Source organism: Phalacrocorax carbo, chromosome 6 (genome assembly GCF_963921805.1).
Source record: "Phalacrocorax carbo chromosome 6, bPhaCar2.1, whole genome shotgun sequence".
Lineage (NCBI taxonomy): Eukaryota > Metazoa > Chordata > Aves > Suliformes > Phalacrocoracidae > Phalacrocorax > Phalacrocorax carbo.
This window is the reverse complement of record NC_087518.1, coordinates 52,618,480-52,637,940: the sequence shown is the minus strand read 5'-3', so window position 1 is coordinate 52,637,940 and position 19,461 is coordinate 52,618,480. Positions and strand designations below refer to the sequence as shown.

The 19,461-nt window shown below is 38.3% G+C and overlaps 1 protein-coding gene across 2 annotated transcripts in view; it reads right to left on the bottom strand.

Moving 5' to 3' along the window:
• The window catches only part of ST6GALNAC3 (ST6 N-acetylgalactosaminide alpha-2,6-sialyltransferase 3), a 227,153-nt gene that overhangs the window by 20,926 nt on the left and 186,766 nt on the right, over positions 1-19,461 (bottom strand). The window contains exon 4 of one of the 2 annotated variants that reach the window (XM_064455320.1): positions 15,103-15,181. The exons of the other annotated variant lie outside the window; for it this stretch is intronic. Coding sequence (XP_064311390.1) covers positions 15,178-15,181 — 4 coding nt within the window. The 3' untranslated portion in view covers positions 15,103-15,177. Of the gene's footprint in view, positions 1-15,102; positions 15,182-19,461 lie in introns of those variants that run through there. 2 annotated transcript variants of the gene reach the window in all.

Here is a 19,461-nt window from a genome sequence, read left to right as displayed (position 1 = left end):
TTTACTCCAGACATGTATGAATGTGAATATACCTATAGAGACACAAAATCCATTTAAAACTTTAATCTTACAGTAGTTGTTTGGAAAAATCAGTGCAGAGTAGGTTTTATGCAATTAAATTCCTTTTCCCCTGAGCAGAGACATTTAAGATACAAAGCCAAAAGCTGAGCTGTTTTCAAAAAGACTTAGAACTAAGAGGATCTTCCAACAATAGTTTAAAAAAAAAAAGGGTCCAGGCCCACAAATAAAAGTATGCACGTTTGTCATGCAATATTAATGCAACAGTGACAATGTTTGCATTTGATATAATCTGCATGCATGCAATCTGAAGGGATGAAAGAATAAGATGCTGTGTTTAATACCTTTCTGTGTTAAATATCAATCTGTGGTAACTACCACTTCATATCTAGGCATGGAATTAACAAAGGAATCTTCTTGCTTCAATTCTTTGGGATCTCATTCTAAACATTTCTACAAGACCTTCCTTTGTCCTCCATCCTGCAAGGTCATGAATGCTCCTCAAATCATACTGAGAATTTGCTTATCCTGTGAGCAACCCCAGAGTTCAAATGTACTTCCATGAAGGATGTGCATGGACTGAGAGTCTGAGCAGAATACAGTGCTTGATCCTTCATGGGGACCCTCCTCACAAGTCCGTATCTTAAATTCCTTTGAAGTTCCAAAAAAATACCTAGACTTACTGAGAAATGAATGGCTGACCCAGTTTTATGTTCTCCTAGTCCTTTTTATACGCCCCATCTCCAGAGCTCCAACTCACTCAAGCGCTTAGATATGAACCTTCCGTAACAAAAACAATTAATATATACAAGTAAATAGGCTTAGAGGCAACAGCCACACTCACAAACCAGCAGGTTTACTCCCAGATCTCTACAGTGCCTTCTGCCATTACACTATCCATTTTGTCCTCAGTCTTGACAAGAGAAGGCATAGCACTTAGGCAAAATACATTTCTTCTCTTTTTTCTAGTCTGCAAGTCAGCATTATCTGATTAGGTCTACTTCTTACAGCTTGTTCAGTCTTGCTTATCAGACTCACTGGAAAATATTTCCAATAATAAGCCACCAGAAATCTGCCTCATATCTGGTGTCAGGCTACATATAACAGAAGTCTTTTCATTTTAGTCTTAAAGTATTGCTTCATTCAACAAGCCGACTGCTGGCTGACACACAATCTAACCTAAAGGCTATGGATCAGCAGGTAAATGCAGAAATTCCATTAGTTTTCAGACCTGAGGTTTACGCCTTTCATTTCAAATGAAATCAAAATCCTACACATGAATAGGTAAAGCACAGAGTAAAGATCCTTTCTTAAAACCATCCATTACCTATTACATGAGTGCGAGGAAGAAAGCAGTTTCTGCATCTTGTAGATACTGAATTTCTTGTGCTCAGTGACTGGCAAGGATGGTAAATAGCAGACATAAAAGATCCGTTTTGAGGAAAAATTAAAACCATGACGAACATTATATTAGGCAATGTGAAATCCTGCAACGGTACAAAGACAGGCATATCCAGATATGCTTGGTATTAACAAAGCCTCTCCAAGCTTGTGTAAATCGGCCTCCTTTGCCTAAATCTGAATTTAAAAGTCATCGGCAAATTTGTCTATGCTTTAGAGGTTTTGGAAATGAGCATCCTCATTTAGCACCAGAGGAAGGAAAGAATGCAAATGTGCATATTACAAAGTATCCAGAATGTTTATGAAAATATTTCTTTTTCCAAACTGAAACAAAAAAATCAACAGAGATTTCATTCCTTTGTTCCTTCTATAAGTGTACATACTCTTGATATGTAATCAGAATCAGATTTCCTATCCAGCTTTATATATAAATACAAGAGATTTATGAATGATTGACACCTGTCTTCATTTTACCATTTGCTCTAAAGAGATTTGTTCACTGGAAGGTCTCAGATCACGTGTCAGTATTTTGACACAGTATACAGACTGAAATTAATAGCAGTGTGTATAATTCACTTCTGGTGTGGTCAGGCCAAGTCAATGGAACCACTTCTGCCAGAGCTGAATTTCTCTGTGAGGTGGGTACATTGCCTGGTATATGGGCAGAAGTACCTTTTGGAGATAAGGCCCCCTAATTGGCCCCACCCTAAACCTGTGGAAAGGACACATCTAGATTCTAGCTTTATGACCTAGAGGTTTCTTTATTATATACACAGTTTCTGTATAATTATGCCACACACTGTTTTTCTTCAAAACGGTGGATGATGATTGTCTTAGAGCAAGAAAACGAATTGTGATTACCTAATCACAATTATGATCACAGTAATAGTGGTATTTTGATGTATGTCTCATTCTGTGCATTCCGTTCAGGAAACTGTTCCGTGGTTTTGCTATTTATTCAGGAAAAAATACAGAAAAAAAGCATGACTTTTTCTTTTCTGAAAAATTAGCTGAAATATTTATCTTTGGAGTATGGCATTAAACAGTAAAGAAGCTACTCAGCTTGCTGGGCTCCCTCTTTCTCATTATACAAGCCTACTCATATCTTTCATTTGTATTTTGTGCTTATTTGTACTTAATCTGTATTTTCCTCTGGCAATAAATTTCATAGGCTCTTGTTTCATTTTGCGCTGATGCAATCTTATGGCTTGATGATTACATGTGAGTTGGTATTCTTTATCATAGCTCTTAGCTATTACAGTATTCGGTCTTCATGTATGGATTTCCCATACTTTTTCTCCAAGAGAGGTAGAACTGTAGCTGTTACACAAAACTGAGAACAGGCGTCTACGCAGTGTGAGATTTCACTGTACGTGTTCAGTCAGATCAAGTAATGTTACGTCAACTGGCTTAGAGTAAAAGCAAACAGAAAACTCAAGATGCAATATCCAGGTCCAGCTCTCAGTTAAGTCCAATAAGCCAATTAAATCACAGTTTACAAAGGAATAAAAAGTAGCCATGATCATTCTGTTTTATCTCACAGAAGATGGTAATAGAAATGCTGGCTTATCTTGCCCTTCTGGCAGGTATATGCCAGCGCTTCTGATTCTGCCTAAGAACTTTGGACAAGGAAACAGTGCTCTGTACTTTCCAGTCAAAGCCTGACCTAAATTGTGCTTCAGAATTAACATTCTGTTGGGAAACACTAAAACCAGGGCTGCAGAAGGCTAATATAAGATATAGCATTTGAGCTGGCGCCATTGCTTATGTAGTATGTTTCATCCCAAAAGGTTCTTGGTAGACTGAACACACACCAACAAATGTGGGGCAGTGTGGAAGGTGTTTAACAGCATGGCAATGATAAAGGACAATTAGGATGAGGATGAAGAGCCATGTACCAAGTAAACTCCCCAACAGCATGGGAGATGCTTGCTCAATGCTGGCAAGAGGGGATATGGAGCAGTTTCCTACTGCGTTCTTGAATTACCTTGGAAATAGCTCATCTAAGTATTGACCAGATCTGACTACATTTAACTTGTTTGATCTGATGAGATCAGGTTGTATGACTGCAAGTTTGTGATAAGAAGCCAGTGTTAGAAATAAACTGCAGATCTCAGAAAAGCAAGGCAAGAAAACCCACAACCCTCAACCATTCATATGGAAATTATTCAATATAAACAGGTAATTTCTTCTTGAACTGCTCATATAATAGTCTATATCCATCTATCATTATGAAAACTACATGGAAACACAGATTATTACCATATGAAACAATGCAGATGCCTTACGTCTCCTCATAGGTTTACTAGCATTGCTCAGGGCTTTGCTATTTTAGAGTAATGTCATTATCCTTTATCTTTATGCTGTGTAGTATTGTCCTCCATCGAGCAGTATTCATTATTACACACTTTGTTATGCACCACCTCTGCAGATGTATATAATACACACAGATTAAGCTAACTGATTTACTGATAGCATAGATGTACATTGCACTTAGATCTATCACAGGTATTCCTTGTGCTTACAAGACAAAACAAATGCATTATCTTTTATATACTAGAGGTTCACTCTTTGTAAATGTTGAATGATTTTAGTGGTGACATTATGACTTTGTTTTCCTTCAATTCACTCCTAAGAGGATGTAAGAAATAAAAATTTACTGGTGGGGAGAAGAATATAAATCAAACTATTTTATGAAGACCATTTCTTAAAATGACTCAGGCAATAAATTTCAGCAATTGTTCAAGAGCAAAAGCTTTCGTAAACACCTGAGAACAACAATACAGGTGGAGGAAGAAGAGAGAACATCTTCAGCTGAGATCATTCAAGTTTGCCATTTACTTGTACAAGCATAATCAGAGAGCTGCTCTTGAAATAGGGAACTGTCACTTCTCCTCTGGGCCATGAGTGATGCTTTGCTTTTGTTTTACCTTTCTAGTTTTATGTGGTTTCTTTAAGTGCATTCAAAGGATTAGTTTGAAATGATGCTTGTTTTCACACACTGTGGAATGAGATGCCCGTTTCTAACTTGCAAACTACAATGTAGAATAGCCAGCCTCTATAACATTTAAACAGAGTTTGTAGAGGCTGTAAGAAGCAGCTGCAGTGGAAGTGTTTTGTAGAGAGCAGTGTTTGAAAAGATGTTAGATATTATCTCCCTCAGTCCTCAAATACCACAGTAAATGAATGCATAAGACAGACCCCATTTCTCCCAGGAAGGGGTTTTTTAACTTACTTTCCTAGAGATTTCTGCAGTTTCCCTTTAAGAAAAGAGTCTGAAATGAAGGTATAACAAATAAAAAATTATCTCCTCTTGATAACTTATTTCACTAGTGCATAAACTGCATGAAATGCAATTCTGTATTGCATAAATGTGTGAAAATTAACCATGGGAAAAATGCATTTTACACTGCAGTCCAGAAATGAAATGTACATTCCCAACATGGTCCTTTCTAAGCAGTTTAATACTGCAAATAAACAAGAGCTCACAGTGCTATGCAAGGTATGCAAGGACAAATATTACCATCAAGCAGAAAAGCTAAGACTTGGTTCAACAAAGCTAGGTCTATGCAGCTTGGTTAAATCTATGCTGAGCTTATGTACCACCCTCACTCATGCTCAGCAGCCTGTCAGACACCGCCTGACTCGAGCTGTGTGGTAGATGATGTTACTCTTCAACTGTTTATCACCACCAAACCACTGGAGGTTACTGATCCCGCAGTTCTGGCAGCACATGATCCAGGTCTCTAACCTGCTTCAAGCAAAATAGCCAGACTAGACCAACTCACATACATTGGAAGCATAACAGCAGATAGCTGAATTTCAATGGGCAGTTAGGAAGTGGCTGTGTCTTAAAGCAGTCCATCCAGGAATATGCATCTTGACCCTCTGGGAATGAGCATTCATGAGCCTTGATAGAGCAGCTTCCTAGAATTTTCTATAAATAGGAAAATGGGAAAATAAACGCATCTGAGGAACGCAAACTATCTGATATTTTGATTATTGACAGGTAAATAGCTTCAAAAAAATTTTGTGCCTATAAAGACAATTATTGGAACCACATCTTTTTCAAGCCTGGGTTGAAGCATGCCTAGTATCCATGTACAGAGATCATCGTTGTAATGGTAATTGCTTTGCCACTCCAGGAGTCCACTCCAGGAGCCTGAGTAGCAGACAGAGCTATGATTAAATATCATTCAGTTCACCTCTTTGTATCTTTTACCGGGCACCACACTGTTATTTACCTGAACAGTGGTTATGAAGCCCCACAATTCAAATATTATAAAATGCAACAGAATAGCACCAGCTTGAGACAAGGCCACTAGTGAAACACTCCTCCCTAAGCAAATAATGGTGAGAGCTTTTCAGTACTTTGCCTTAGGTGCTTAACTTTGTTAAAAAATAATCATGTGGACAGGCAGAAAAGCTATTTGACAGAGTGGTTATGTGGGGTTTTACATTACTATGGATTATCATCCAGAAGCAGCAGGTAGAAGAGGAGTTCAATGCACCTTCTAGAAAATGATCTATCTGTTTCTTTCCTCCTATTTGTTAAAAAAAATAAGTTTCAATCCAAACTATTTTTTTTTCCCAAAATGCCATAAAAATTAAGGTGTAAAATTATTTATGTTCTTTGCGGTCTCTTTTGGTTTTTGGTCTGACGTTACACTATACTGTGCTCATATCCCAGTGACTTTGTGGACAGAGGACCTCAGGTGCCCAAGTGCTAAGAATAGGCGTTTGCACGAAGTTGTACTGAATTACTAAGTTGCCTTCACATTTTGGAGTGCTCCAAAATAAATAGCAGTCTTTCGGTTTCTGTTCAAAGTACTTCCCAAAAGCAAAATGAATTAAACTATTAGCACACCTGCAAATTAAGTAGGCATTCTGACTTATTAATTGAAGCACAAAGAAGCTATGCGACATATCCAGACAGCTTGCTCTTGCTCCCATTGAAACCACCAGCAGTACTCTCATTGTCTTCAGAGCCATAAGATCAAGCCCAGAGTAAGCAGCAAATTGACAAAAGATAAATCTAATTCTCAATCGATTGCATTAACAATGCATAGCAGACTATAGGACAACAGGAAGACAATGTGCTCGGCAAACACAAGTTGCACAAAGCAACAGCTAATACAGCATATCCCACAAGGGGTGTGCAGGCATTTGCAACACAACTACCTGGATACAATTTGTCCCAGCAGTCCTCGAATGTCTCCCTTACAGGTGGGCAATGTGCCACTAATCACGCAATTGTGACGCAAAAGCAATTGGAGGCGATTTAAAACGTGAAAGTCCCTGTCTGCTTCTGCCCCTGAATCTCAAGCAGACCTGATAAACCTCATGACTCCCTATTAGGAAAAACATATTCCACAAATTACCTTAAATAACTAAGTGGGATGTATGCTTAGGTTTTGCATGCAAAGAAAAACCTTCATCCTGGCTTGAATACATGCAGAACTTTTCAAAGAACAGAATTTCAAACGAGGTTAAACCCCAGTAAATCCTCTTTTTGTTGTGTCTCGCTGTGCAGGCTGTGCTTTCACTGAACACAGGTTTGAAATACGGGGAGCTGATTTCCCAGAGTGCCATCCTACATTGGCTCAAATTCTCACAGAGGTTTGTTTTCGCAGCCAACCCTGCGCATCCCTCCAACGGAGTGCAACTGTACTGCAAAACAGACATCAAAACAACTGCCATGCCACAGAATCCAGGCTCCTACAAACAAGAAATAGAAAAGAGCCAGATATTGTTCAACCCTAGCTCCTGAAAAGGTGAAGAATTCCCATCAATAAATTGACCTGATGTTCCTGGTGGTCTTATATTTCCCGTTGTCCACCTTTTCCAAAATGTCCTTATTAATAAGGTTTGAATAAATCTTCAAAAATTTAAATGAACTGCTCTGGAAAGGGCAAGCAATCAGGTTTGAAGCCAAAGGAAAATACCTATTTTTCATTATAGAACTTATATATCATTCAGACACAGTATCTTAATTTTAACCTATATGGCATCCACAAATGAGCTTGAGCCTCACCTGAAATAAACAAAATCTTGCTGAAAGAAAAAATGTACCAATACCCTTCTTCCAAGTTCTAACAAAAGACAGGAATTATTTAGAAGAAAAACAGTGCAAGTAGTGTCAATACTGCAAATATTTCTTTGGTAGGAAACAGAAATTATTTTATAGCTTTCCTGTGAAACCCATTTTCTTTTCCTGCAAAGAGAAGTAAAAATCTTCTGAAAGGCTATAACTGTTAGTCTCTAAAATATGTATTAGGCACAGAGAAAAACTCTCCTAAGAAAACAGTTAGAAGAAAATCTGGTCAAAATTTCTAATCATGAAGCTGTACAACTTTACTCTTCTGGTTTCTTCTGGAATAAAAATGAGCATCACAGTGATTAAAAGCATGAACACCAACAATTAATTAATTGATTTGTCAGGGCAGGGGAATAAAATCCTTAAAGTCCCAGACATATTCCCAAGGGTTTTGCTGAGCCATTTTACACTCTCTGAGTCATCTGCCAAGAAACGGTCAGTTGAACTAATCCATGCTTACACCTTGGCATCTCCATTGAAACATGTCATCTCTCCACTGTAGAGTTATTACTTGCTGCCTATGACACTAAGTCTCAGAAACAGGCTAGACTTGATCTGAATGGAGGTGTGACTGATGTGTCTTTCATAAGCGAAAGAAATCTATACACTGGGTGTCTCGGGAGACTAATAGTCCAACTTCCTTTGGAGTATTTTCCTCTTCTGTCTGGCTTTCAGAGCACTCCTTTTCCTGATACAGTAAATACAGAGAGGAAAAGGAATCATCATCAATAAAAGTTCAACATCAAACAATTAACTTTGTGGGATAAAACTCAAAGGAAAGTCAATTTTATTTGCTTATGCTCATTTACCTGAAAACCAGGGCTTAAACATTCACTACTAGTTGTGAATTCATCTTCTCTAACTGTGAAACCACAGCTTCCCTGGTTGGTCTTACAGGCTTTTCCCACACAAAGCCATCCTAAAATCTCACAGTGAATGCCTGGCAGCAAACAAACAAATGAAACAACACATCACAGAACAAAAGCAGCCATAAAAAAACCCTCATGTATAAAAATTAGTTGTCAGATAGCTGACAACTCCATTCTGTCTTCCTGTAGCTTCTAATACCCAGGAAACAACCTCTTCACATTTATCACTCTTTACCAATACCAGTCTTTCAGGTCTCAGAGCTTGGACCAGCTAAAATTGCCACCCACTCCATATTCATGGAATCCATCTCCTTCTCATGCCATCTGTTCTTTGTCCTGGACTAATCATGATATATAGGGCAATATGATTGCTACCTGCTCTGAACGCTGTTCCTAGTAGCTTACCATAGGTTTCAGCAGAATCACAACCATGAGGCAATGTGCATCGTCTCTAAACCCCTGGTATAAAACCGCTGGAGCAGAGAGGCAAGTTTTAGGACTAGTACTGCTTCTTACACTGTTATCACTCCTTGTTCAGTGTTGGAAGAGAGATTCTCTCTGATTTCTTACCACTACTATCCTTCAAAGCTACATTTTGTGTAAACAAATCTAGCTGATAATGGCTTCTCTTGGATAACACAGGATCATGTTTTGAAATCGGACTTTGAAAGGACTCTAAGATTTACCTCTGAAAATTAGGCTTTGATTGGTCTGTTTGGGACTAAGGCAGGTTATCAGTGATAACATACGTATTTAGACTCTTAAAGAAACCTGACAGGTGCCAGACATAAGAAATTATCATTTTCCTCTGTGAGTCTGGCTCCATTACACACATGTTCAGATCCCATTTTTGTTAACCAAATCCCAGTTTAAAAAATCGTTTTACTGGTTTTAAAAAGCCTGTAGTAATTTAGTCAGAATTTTTCCTTTTTATTTCAGTCAGATATTAATAGAACAGCACAGAAAAATGTTCCTGTGGTTTAAATAACACATTTTTTTTTTTTCTATATCTGCCTCTGCTTACATGTGAGGGGGAAAAGGCTCTGACAATCTACAGTACAAGCAGGAAAGGTGACAAGGGAAAACTTATCTTTTAAAACGCTTTCCTGTTTTACTTCAGGTGAAACTGGCAGTTAATATGCTAGAGGCTGTTTTCTGTGTCGCCTGGAAAACTAAAGAGAAGCAGCATGCTAAATATCATATGTAGAGCCTGCATCATAACATAGCAGCTAACTTACCATAGGAAAATCTGTGACAACTTGAGACAGATGGACAGGAATAAAAGTTTAATCAGTTTTGAAGTAAAAACTTAAATACCAGTGAGAATGTTTCTTACTGTCTGTCCAATATTAAGAACCCTATATCGTTTGAAAAACTACAGTGAGGGTAATATATGCAGCAAACCATACAAGATGTTACTCTTGCAAACAAAGTTTGGGAGCATTTTTGTTCACAGGAAAAGCATCTTAGTTTGAATTTGTATGATAAGTAAATATTCCCACTTCTCTGCTGGTTTGGAAGAGAGGTTAATAGAGGTGAAACATTCAACCAACATCTCTAACATACACATTTTTCTGTGCAAGAAATCATTGTTACTCCCGCTTCATGATTTTATCAGCCTGGATGTAAAATCTGCAAAATTGAGAAAGGTTTACAAAATATCAGAATGACTTTTAGAGCAAAATAGAATTATATATGTATGTTCCTGGTCAGAAAGTAAGCTAGGGCAGTCATTTCATTGAACAAACAAAGACCAAGTCATCACGTCTCTCTTTGCTGTTGTCAAAACCGGGTTTGCAGATCTCATTCACCTAGACTTGGATCTTCAGACCTACCCAGGCTGGTAAGATTCAATCCAAGCAGTACTAACATTTAAGTGGATTCTATTTCTGTTCTGCTTGAATTAACTGTCTGAAAGATTCATTAGTTACATAGTTCAAGGCTCTGAACAAATCTGAATTAACTTCAGTGGTTCACTTTCATAGGACAGAGTTAGCACACAAGCGCAATCAGAATTTTATCAGTGACTTAGGCTGGTTTGATGTGCGTGGGACAAAAAACCCTAAGGTACCTGAGTATGTTGGGACCTGATTTCCTTAATTCACATTAAAACCAACTGTACAGAGTATTGTAGTTTAAAAAATCGTTGATGTTAATAGCACAAGTGATAAAATATGGGTCTAATCAAAATGACTCAGTATTGCACATTAAACCCTGCAGTACCCAATTACTCATTGCTGTTTCCGGTGAGAAATGTGAGATTCAAGGGTATAACCTAACTTGCAGCCATAAATAACACATATATTAAAAAGAAGATTGATGGCAGGGCTACTAAATGCTGTTCTTTCACTGCATGATCTTAGCTTTGAATCTATCGGTTGTAGTAGTAGTATAGTAGTTGCATGGTACAGTCTTATTTAAAAGCAATCAGACCCACAAACTCAGCAAAACCATAAAGTATTTGTGCTTGTCAGAAGGCAACATTAATAAGCTTGGGCTTGGTGTGGTGATGATCTTCCTTTTAAAAAAGGACTCATATTTTGTTTTGAACTTGTCATTTTGATTTGTCTGGGGGTCTCTTCTTGATTTGCCTTGAAAACCCTTATGAGGGACAAAGGGAGACCTTTTTGGGATGTCTTGTCACATGAAAAGGCTTTATCTTACTGTCCACCCAGTTTGCTAAATAAGCAACCTGTCATGCTTGTATTAAGTCACTTGCTGAAATTCATTTTGAGCTCGTATTTCAGCATTTTTCCTCTTGAATCTGTTGAGGTTGTTGTGTGCAAACACAAAGCTTTCTATCACAGAAAAGGAAACCAACTGAAAAAAAAAGAAAAAAAGAAAAAAAACCTGTCATATGCGTTGAGTTGGTTGTTCCCCTGTTTCATTTCAAACAAGTGTCTGTTTTGTGCTCCAGAGATTGGTACAACACCTCATCCATTGCAAAAGAGAGACTGCTTTATGAACTCATGGAAAACGGTTATTTTATACAGCAACTTGCAGATATGATCCTCTGACAAGCAGTGCTCATTAAAAGAGCATCAGCTGGCTCAAGCAGTAGCCTTGGTTGTTATTGAAGTAAGTCAGACCCTTGGGGATTTTAACACCATTTGTTCAACAAACAGTCTCATTCTGTCCAGCTGTAAAAAAAAATTTCCAATTTAAAAATAAATCTTTTGTAATGGGCTCAAGGAAATGTATGTTATGGGAGGATTGAGAAGTTATCTATTATACAGACATTCTGTTCACATCCAGGATGATTCTGCCTTGATAAACGAACAGTGGCACTATTGGCAAACCTGGGATTTGAAGTAATGGTTCATTAATGCAACTGCACACTGAGTAATGTACTTGGGTGTCAGCATTCTGCTGGGTTTTCTTCCTCATTGTAATGCTTTTTTTTCCTCCTGGATATGCTTAAAAAATACCCTGGTACTCCTGTCAATATATTAGTTTGAAAAATGTCACCATGGGCCTGGAACTGCAGCGTGTATATGTAACTGTGCATTGACACATGCATTGGCTTGATGCATTCTGGTGATGCGAGTTCAGCCTCCTGTAGAGATCCAAATTATGATACGATTGCACTGAGCTTACAGACTTCTCTCATGCTGGGATGGAGATAGTGTGAGGAACGAAATTCACAACGCAGAGCAACGTGCTCATACTGCATGGTTTGAATAGCTCTTCCAGCTGCACGCAGTGCACATCTTGCTTTTCTTTAGAGGAGTATGGAGATTAGACATGGCTGAGCTGGGGATGTGAGGTATTCAGCTCTTCCTCTTCACTAACACGATCCCTCTCCTTCTCATCTGAGCTTCCACCATTCCTTCCTTCCCTCTTCTATTTTTTAAATCATATTCAACAGTTCCCACATCGACCTGTCAGGGAGCAAAGGTCTAATGCAATGGTTTGTATAGCCCATGGCTCTGTTCCAACAGGGTGAGTGCTCAAAGGCCCTGGCAACAATATTTTAATGCATCATTTAGGATTTAGGATCTATTTGAAAAAGACAATTGGAATTGGTACTGTTAGTAAGGCAAGTTTTTAAAGTGCACATAGAGTAGGGAAGGATTCAATATCAAGGGGAATGACATCCAAAAGGGACAGACTTAGTAGTTCCTTCCACCTGTCACCCATAGATGACAGAAAGTTGATTAAGCCATCTTTGTGCGATCAGAGGGGAAAAACACATTTTCAGCACAATTATGTAGTATCATAATATTTGTCAGCATAATATTTGTCAGCAAGAATTGCTAGTCGTTGGATGGCTTATATAAATTTATTGTGCAAGGAACTCAGACAAGGTGTGTGCAATTGTTTCAAACGTGTTTCATTAGATTTTAATTTGTAGACTGGTGTGGCCGGTGCAGAATAAAGTGACCTCATGCTTCCTGCCCCAGGAAATTCTTGGAAATGAGATATTTCAACTCAGTGGGATTCAAATTGCAATGTATTTTAAATTACAAGAAGTGAGTCTTTTGCTTGCTGTTGTCCATCTGCGTTATATTCTTTGATTTACTCCTATACACAGAATGTACAGATTTCTCCTTATCTACATAGCTTAGTGCATCTTACACAGAAAAAAACAGGAAGGAAATCTCAAAGGCAATTATGTTGGAATTAAACAGCTGCAAGGAATCGTCAAATGCATTCTGGCCAGTCCCAGTGGGAGCGTTTGAAATAATTTGCGCTCATGTGAAAACTCACCTCACACAGACGTTTTGAAGGAAGGTACAAGTCTCTGGTCAGGACTTTTCAAAATTTTACAGAATTGCTCCGTTTTCCCCAGCCCTATGAAGACATTACTAACAGTCAGCAGAGATCGCCTTTGCTCATGGCTACTGACTGTAATCCCTTTCCCCTGCCCCCACAGGTATCCACTGCAGTTAATGGGATCATCTTAAATCCTTCAGAGGCAACTATCCTACTCCATTAACCCACTGGGAACCGGTTGTAACAGAGGCCAGAGTGTGGTTCAGTTCCTAACCTATCTCAATTGCCACAATATTTCTTAGGGCACCATTTACCAATGCATCTTTTCACACAAATGAGGCCGAATGCACTGAACCGATGAAGATTACCTACTGTTCAAACTGTAAAGCACATCAAGGAGCTTGCCTAACTAATTCCACCACTGGGCTAAGATCATGCTGTATATTTGACAGTAAGCACAGCCTTTCCGGCTTGCCCAGGGGAACCTCCACTCCTATCATTTTGGCTTTTGATGCGCAGCACCCACGGAACAAAAATACTTAGCAAGTTGCAGACATTAAGGGTGCACTTGAAAACTTCTTGTTCCAAGCCCAGATATCTGATAATGAATGTGCCCATGGCACAGTCCAAGCAAGAGCAATTTTAAAAACTAAACTGAACATATTATTATTGATCTGATTTTGTCTGCTGAGCAAGGTGCAGCCTTTCCCCTGAGGTACCTATGCAGTTCACACAGCTGAAGGCCACTGAACTAGAGAACAAGCTGATTGATTTCCTATTTGTGTCCAACAGCATTTTAGTGGCATTAAATATTATTTAATGGCACTGATTACGTTTTAATGAAATTACCAAAAAAACCTCAACCAAAAATAACACCAACCACCTCTCCCCTAACTGGTAGCACTGTTCTATCGCTGAAACAAGCACACTGTCTGGTTGCATTGGAGGGTCACATCTTGATTAAGCAGAGTGTCAAGAGTATTGATAGTATCTTTTCAGCATTCTGGGGAGCAGCCATCAATAAAACCCTAACAGAGTACAATGACTTCTACTCTCTTTTTATTAATCATGAAAATATATTTACAGTTGGAGCAGAAGTGCATTGTACAGAAGCATCAGTCCTCTCTGCTCACATCCACATCGCAATCCCCTTTCATTTTATAGGAATTGAAGTCTAAAATGGAAGTCAGTTCACATGAATCTTCCTGTTGCAAACAATTATTGTTACCAGAAATCTTCAAGGCAAATCAAAACAAAGCTCACAGGCAAATCAAAATGACAAGCTCAAAACAAAAGCACATTAAAGCTTAAAGAAAAAAAAATAGATCTATTTCCTTTACCAACTCCAACTTAATAAAGAAGATTCTGACAAGCACAGTCCTGTTATATATACAGCTGCCTGAGAGTTCACATTCCTGATTGTTTTATATGAAATGGTGTCAAGAAACTACCCTTTCAATAGTACCAAATGGGAAACATCTCAAGTGTATTTACTTTAAAAATCAAATGCAGGTGAGCAGGACACCAGTTTAATTTCTTTTTTATGGTAAAATTCCCTTCTCATTTCTGGACTGCAGCTGTCAGGTTTTTTTTGCAGATTATTTGACTTGTCCAGAGGACGCAGAATGTGGACAGAATCTCAAATTTTCAGAGGAAAGCAGAGGGGAGAAGTTTCCTCCTGCAGACCAGCAGTATGTGGTGTGGGTCAGATGGGCACCTTTGCCTGTTCATGAAAACATGCAAATACATGTCTTTCCCCATACTATATGGATAAAATCTTTCTGGACAGAATTCACTGCAACCACTCGCTGCCTGATCTCCAATTTACTTGTTTTACTAACGCCAGGAGCTGGTTGCAAATCGCCTCCTGGGATAAGTCAAACTGCTCATGTCCCACTAGGGCATGCAGCTCCCCATGGGAGATATTCAGAGTCTCGTGATTTGGTCCTTAACGCACAGGCAAAAAAAGAAGAATGATAAAACTAAAATAAAATACTTGCATGTGTCATGTGCATGAAACAAGGAATCCTCCTGAACACATACTGCAGAGGGTGAGCAGCTACTGAAGTGGGGCTCCTACCTGGAAAGGGAAAAAACCGTTCTATTTCCTATGTCAGTCCCATGGCAAATATTTGCAAGGACTAAGCAAGCATACTTAATTGGCTACTCTTTTTGTAAGCAGAAGACACAGAAGATGTTTATCTTCAAATCTGATTTCATACCTTAGCTGTCACTGAGGAAATTAAACATTCAGCAAGACACTCTCTCTGTCAAATATGGAGACAGTTGGCAAATGTAGGCCATAAAGGTAGAGACTAATTACTGGCTGTATGAATTGTTGCTGTTTTCCTCTGTCAGTTACGTTATGGTTAATCATGGAGTGAAGTCCTGAGAGTTTTGTATTATTCCTCCCTGCATTTTTCTCAAATCAAAAGTAAACAAATGTAACCACAGGTCATTCTAAGCTCTCTCTGTCCCCTGGCAGGAAAAAGTTCTGGGAGTTGCAACCTGTCCCTCCAAGAAGATGAATTTAAAAGTTTTAATGTCACAAGATGATTTAAAACCACCAGATCAAGATGTCTCATGATTTATTTTATAGATTTGAATATTATTTATACACACATTTTTCTTCTGGTAAATGAATTTTCTGGTTACTGTTTGTGGGCATTTCTTGCTCTTTTGGGCTCAGAATCGTTTACATTTGGGCTACATAAGGCTTGTCATAAATAGTCCAGAGCAAAGAGTGAAGGAAAAGAGAAGAATAAACGGAATGTATATATTGTAGGCCAGTAGTTTTAGTTGCAATTCCTGAGCTAAGCATTTCTCCCTGTGAGACCACTCTGGACTGGGTTTCCACTAGAAGGATCAGCTATACCAGGTAAAGCTAAATTTAATAAAAAGGTAGAATGTGGTTTACTATTAAAAAATGCAATGTATCTGCCTATTTTGGGCAGCCAGCAGCGTATCAGTATCCCCCTAGAGCTTTAGGAAAGACAGGCATCCCAGTTTGCTCCACAGTTTTTTTTAGAAAATGTGCTATTACAGTTGAATCCATTAAATAAACCCAGATATCACCGTTAGCCAACATCTACACAGAATTTCCCACAGGAGACTAGATGACAAGACTATTGTAAAAACGTCATTAGGTACACAAAAAGGTGAGGGAAGGAAATGTTCACAAACACTGATGTAGGACACTAGAAGCACAGTTTGAGGTAAGTTTGCCTTGGATCACAAGGACAGTCTAATCCAATTCCTGTATTAATTAATGGGTGTCCTTCTGTCAACTTTGACACATAGGACTAAATCCACCATAAGCAGATAGATAAGGGAACTAGTCACACCTGTTAGTGTTACCCATCAGTTCTTGCCTCCCTACAGATAGTTATGGTCACACTGTAATTAGCACAATGTCTACCAATGCTCCTGAAAGGACCCAGCAAGAGCAAACATTATTCTCACTTCTACCCTGTGCATCCACAAATACCTTTACAGAGTATTTTCTTCCTTTCATCTGACACTATGGAATAAAAAAAAATTAAAAAGAAAAACCCTGCTCTGGAATAAATGACAACACTTGCTGACAGAACCAAAGAAAGATCTCAGTAATGTTGACTTCAAGTAGAGGAAAGCCCTATGTACTACACTCTACTTTAAAAAATTGTTAAGACTGTACATAAGCAAAAACATATGAATGATTGCATCTAATTACATGACCAAAATTATCTTTAAATGTGGTAGTTGATTATGGTTTAGCACTTGGCACTGCTCAGAGACATAGCATGGGTATAAGACAGCAGTCTTCACACAGTTCTGTGTCAGAACAAGCCATTTGTATAATTTGAATCATTAGAATTGACTAAGATAACAGCGTGTCAGTCCTATACTGGAAAGACTGGCAATGTGTGAGATAAACAAGAAATGCTGCTCAGATAAAGAATAAAAACTAGCAGTTATTGAGGGGTTGTCATTTGAGTTTGCTAGACATAGAGCTGATTAAGAGCATCACCATCTTTCTCTTCTGCATCATAGAGGCTGACTGGTGTAAGATCTCTTTTGTTTCTTGCCTACTGATCCAGGGATATTGCATTTCCAAACTGTTGCAGAAATAGAGGCCTGCGAATACATTTGCCTTCAGCTGGAAGGTGAATGTACTGGAATATGTTAAAGATGGAAGGCTGTCACAGAGGATATGCCAGTTCTGCTGCAGGGAGGAAGAGGTTATAGGAAAGAGGGGACTTTCTTTGTATAAACATAGAAGAAAGAGGCTCAAAAAGTAACAAAATATTTGCTAAGTTTAGACACAGATTTACCACAGTACACAGACCCCCATGTGTTTTGCTACCTGTGTTTCAGTTCAGCTCCTTATCATCTGGCTAGCAAGCTCCACTGCTGTGTGGGATCCAGCAAGATTACGGTTCTGGCACTTGTTTTCACCGAAGGGCATCATGATCTGACATGAACCTGCTTTTCATACCTACTCTCTTTATGTGATTACAATTAGATCTACACCTCCCTGCATCTGTTCTAGAAATTCAAACCTTGGCATAGATATTCAAAACTTATACACAATCTTTTGCTAAAGGCTATAATTCCTGCCTATGTAGAGGTTGATAACCTCAATTTATAGATATGTGTGTTATAAAGCATATAATTATTTTAATTCTTCACAGTTATTGAAAAGTAAACAAATAATGGGTAATAGTGCGTTTAGAGTAATGAGTTTGTATTCTGGGCTGTAAGTGATATCATGAAACCCATCCACTCCTGTGAACTGCATATCCCCAGTTTGGCAGGGCAGGAAGTGTGTGTCATTCAGGCTACAGCCAAATGAAGACTGGAGCACTCCTGTGCATGCTGTTATGACTGTAAAAATAATTAATTGCTTATTAACCTACAAAGGATTATCTTGAACCAATAAGATTCTGCTAGTTGGACTTGAGCCATTTGGTTACTTACTACTTCTGTTTACTGGGAATTGGGGACTACCACTACTTGCCCTATCAGTCATTGTAAGAAAATTAGTTTTTCCAGCCAAGCTATTACGGTTACACGGTTTTACCTTTTCTATTTCCTGATAGCATGAATTACTATAATATTGACACAACTAGATTTTTTTTGTTGTTGTTGTTATCTTATTTTAACCATTGGGCAGCTTTTAGGCTTGGCCATAGGGCTGTTAAAATTAACTGCAGTATGACAATAGATGTCATGGATTTGGCATGACAAGACAAAAAGCAAAACACGGTAATATTGGGTAATAAGGCTGAATTACTGTGGTAAATTTGCATCATATGCAATCTGAAAGTGATACCCGGCTGCTTAGATTCCTGATAGGCTTACGTATAACAAATGTTCAGTCCGTGGTGGACCTCCATTTCTGATATAACACTACAGCAAACTGCCTCCTCATACTTCTTATACACCATGGAACTGGTAATATTATAATATTTGGTAAGGTGCCTGTGTTTTAGCTAGAATTAATACTTGTGAAAAGGGAAAAGCTTGGGAAATGTCGCAGTAAGCAATGGCAGGTGAATTTGTCCCAAGGCTCATAAAAACTACACTACACACATTTGTACATGGATTCTTATAACTGCAATGAAGGTAAGCAGAACTATTTTGCAATTTTTCAGATTGTTTTTGTATACTTGTGCTTATTACCATTGGGCTCACAACTCTCTCTTATTCTGAGCAGATGCACTGAAGTAGGTTTAACTACCTGCAGGTTTCAGATAAGAGTTGTTCCTTTTTCCAACTCAGGTTTGAATTCCCTCGACTCATGTAAAATTTCTGTCTGCAGTCATGGTAAAGACAAAGTGCAGGATGAAAGGAATAGCTGCCTGCAGAGTGGTCCTCGATAACTGCATACCACAGGATATTGTTGCCAGCTGGAACAGCATTCAGGATTCAGGTATCATTCATAAATGTGATTTTTAACAAAATGATAGTCAATAGAATTGCCATAACATTCAGTGGAGAGAGGGAGAAGATATGAAACATTCCAGAGCTGATCTATGCTGCAATATTAAATGAATTACTAACATTTTGCAGTAGGTTTGTCTCAAGGAATAAAAAAATAACTCGGCTTTGAAACATCCCAGTAGTTATTTAATAGGCGCAAAAGATCAACAGATAATTACAGTGTATTTTGGTAATTACAGTGGATATGATTTATGGTATATTTTAATTACCACAGAGAGACTAGCATGAAAGATGAACACTTAAAAGTTGAGATAAATATATGAATACATTGCCTATAAAAATAAATCCATTAAGTAACATGTACTTCACTGATATTTGCAAGAAACAGCAAAGTTGCATAAGAATAGCCCTTTTGCATTTGTTATGCAAATGGAT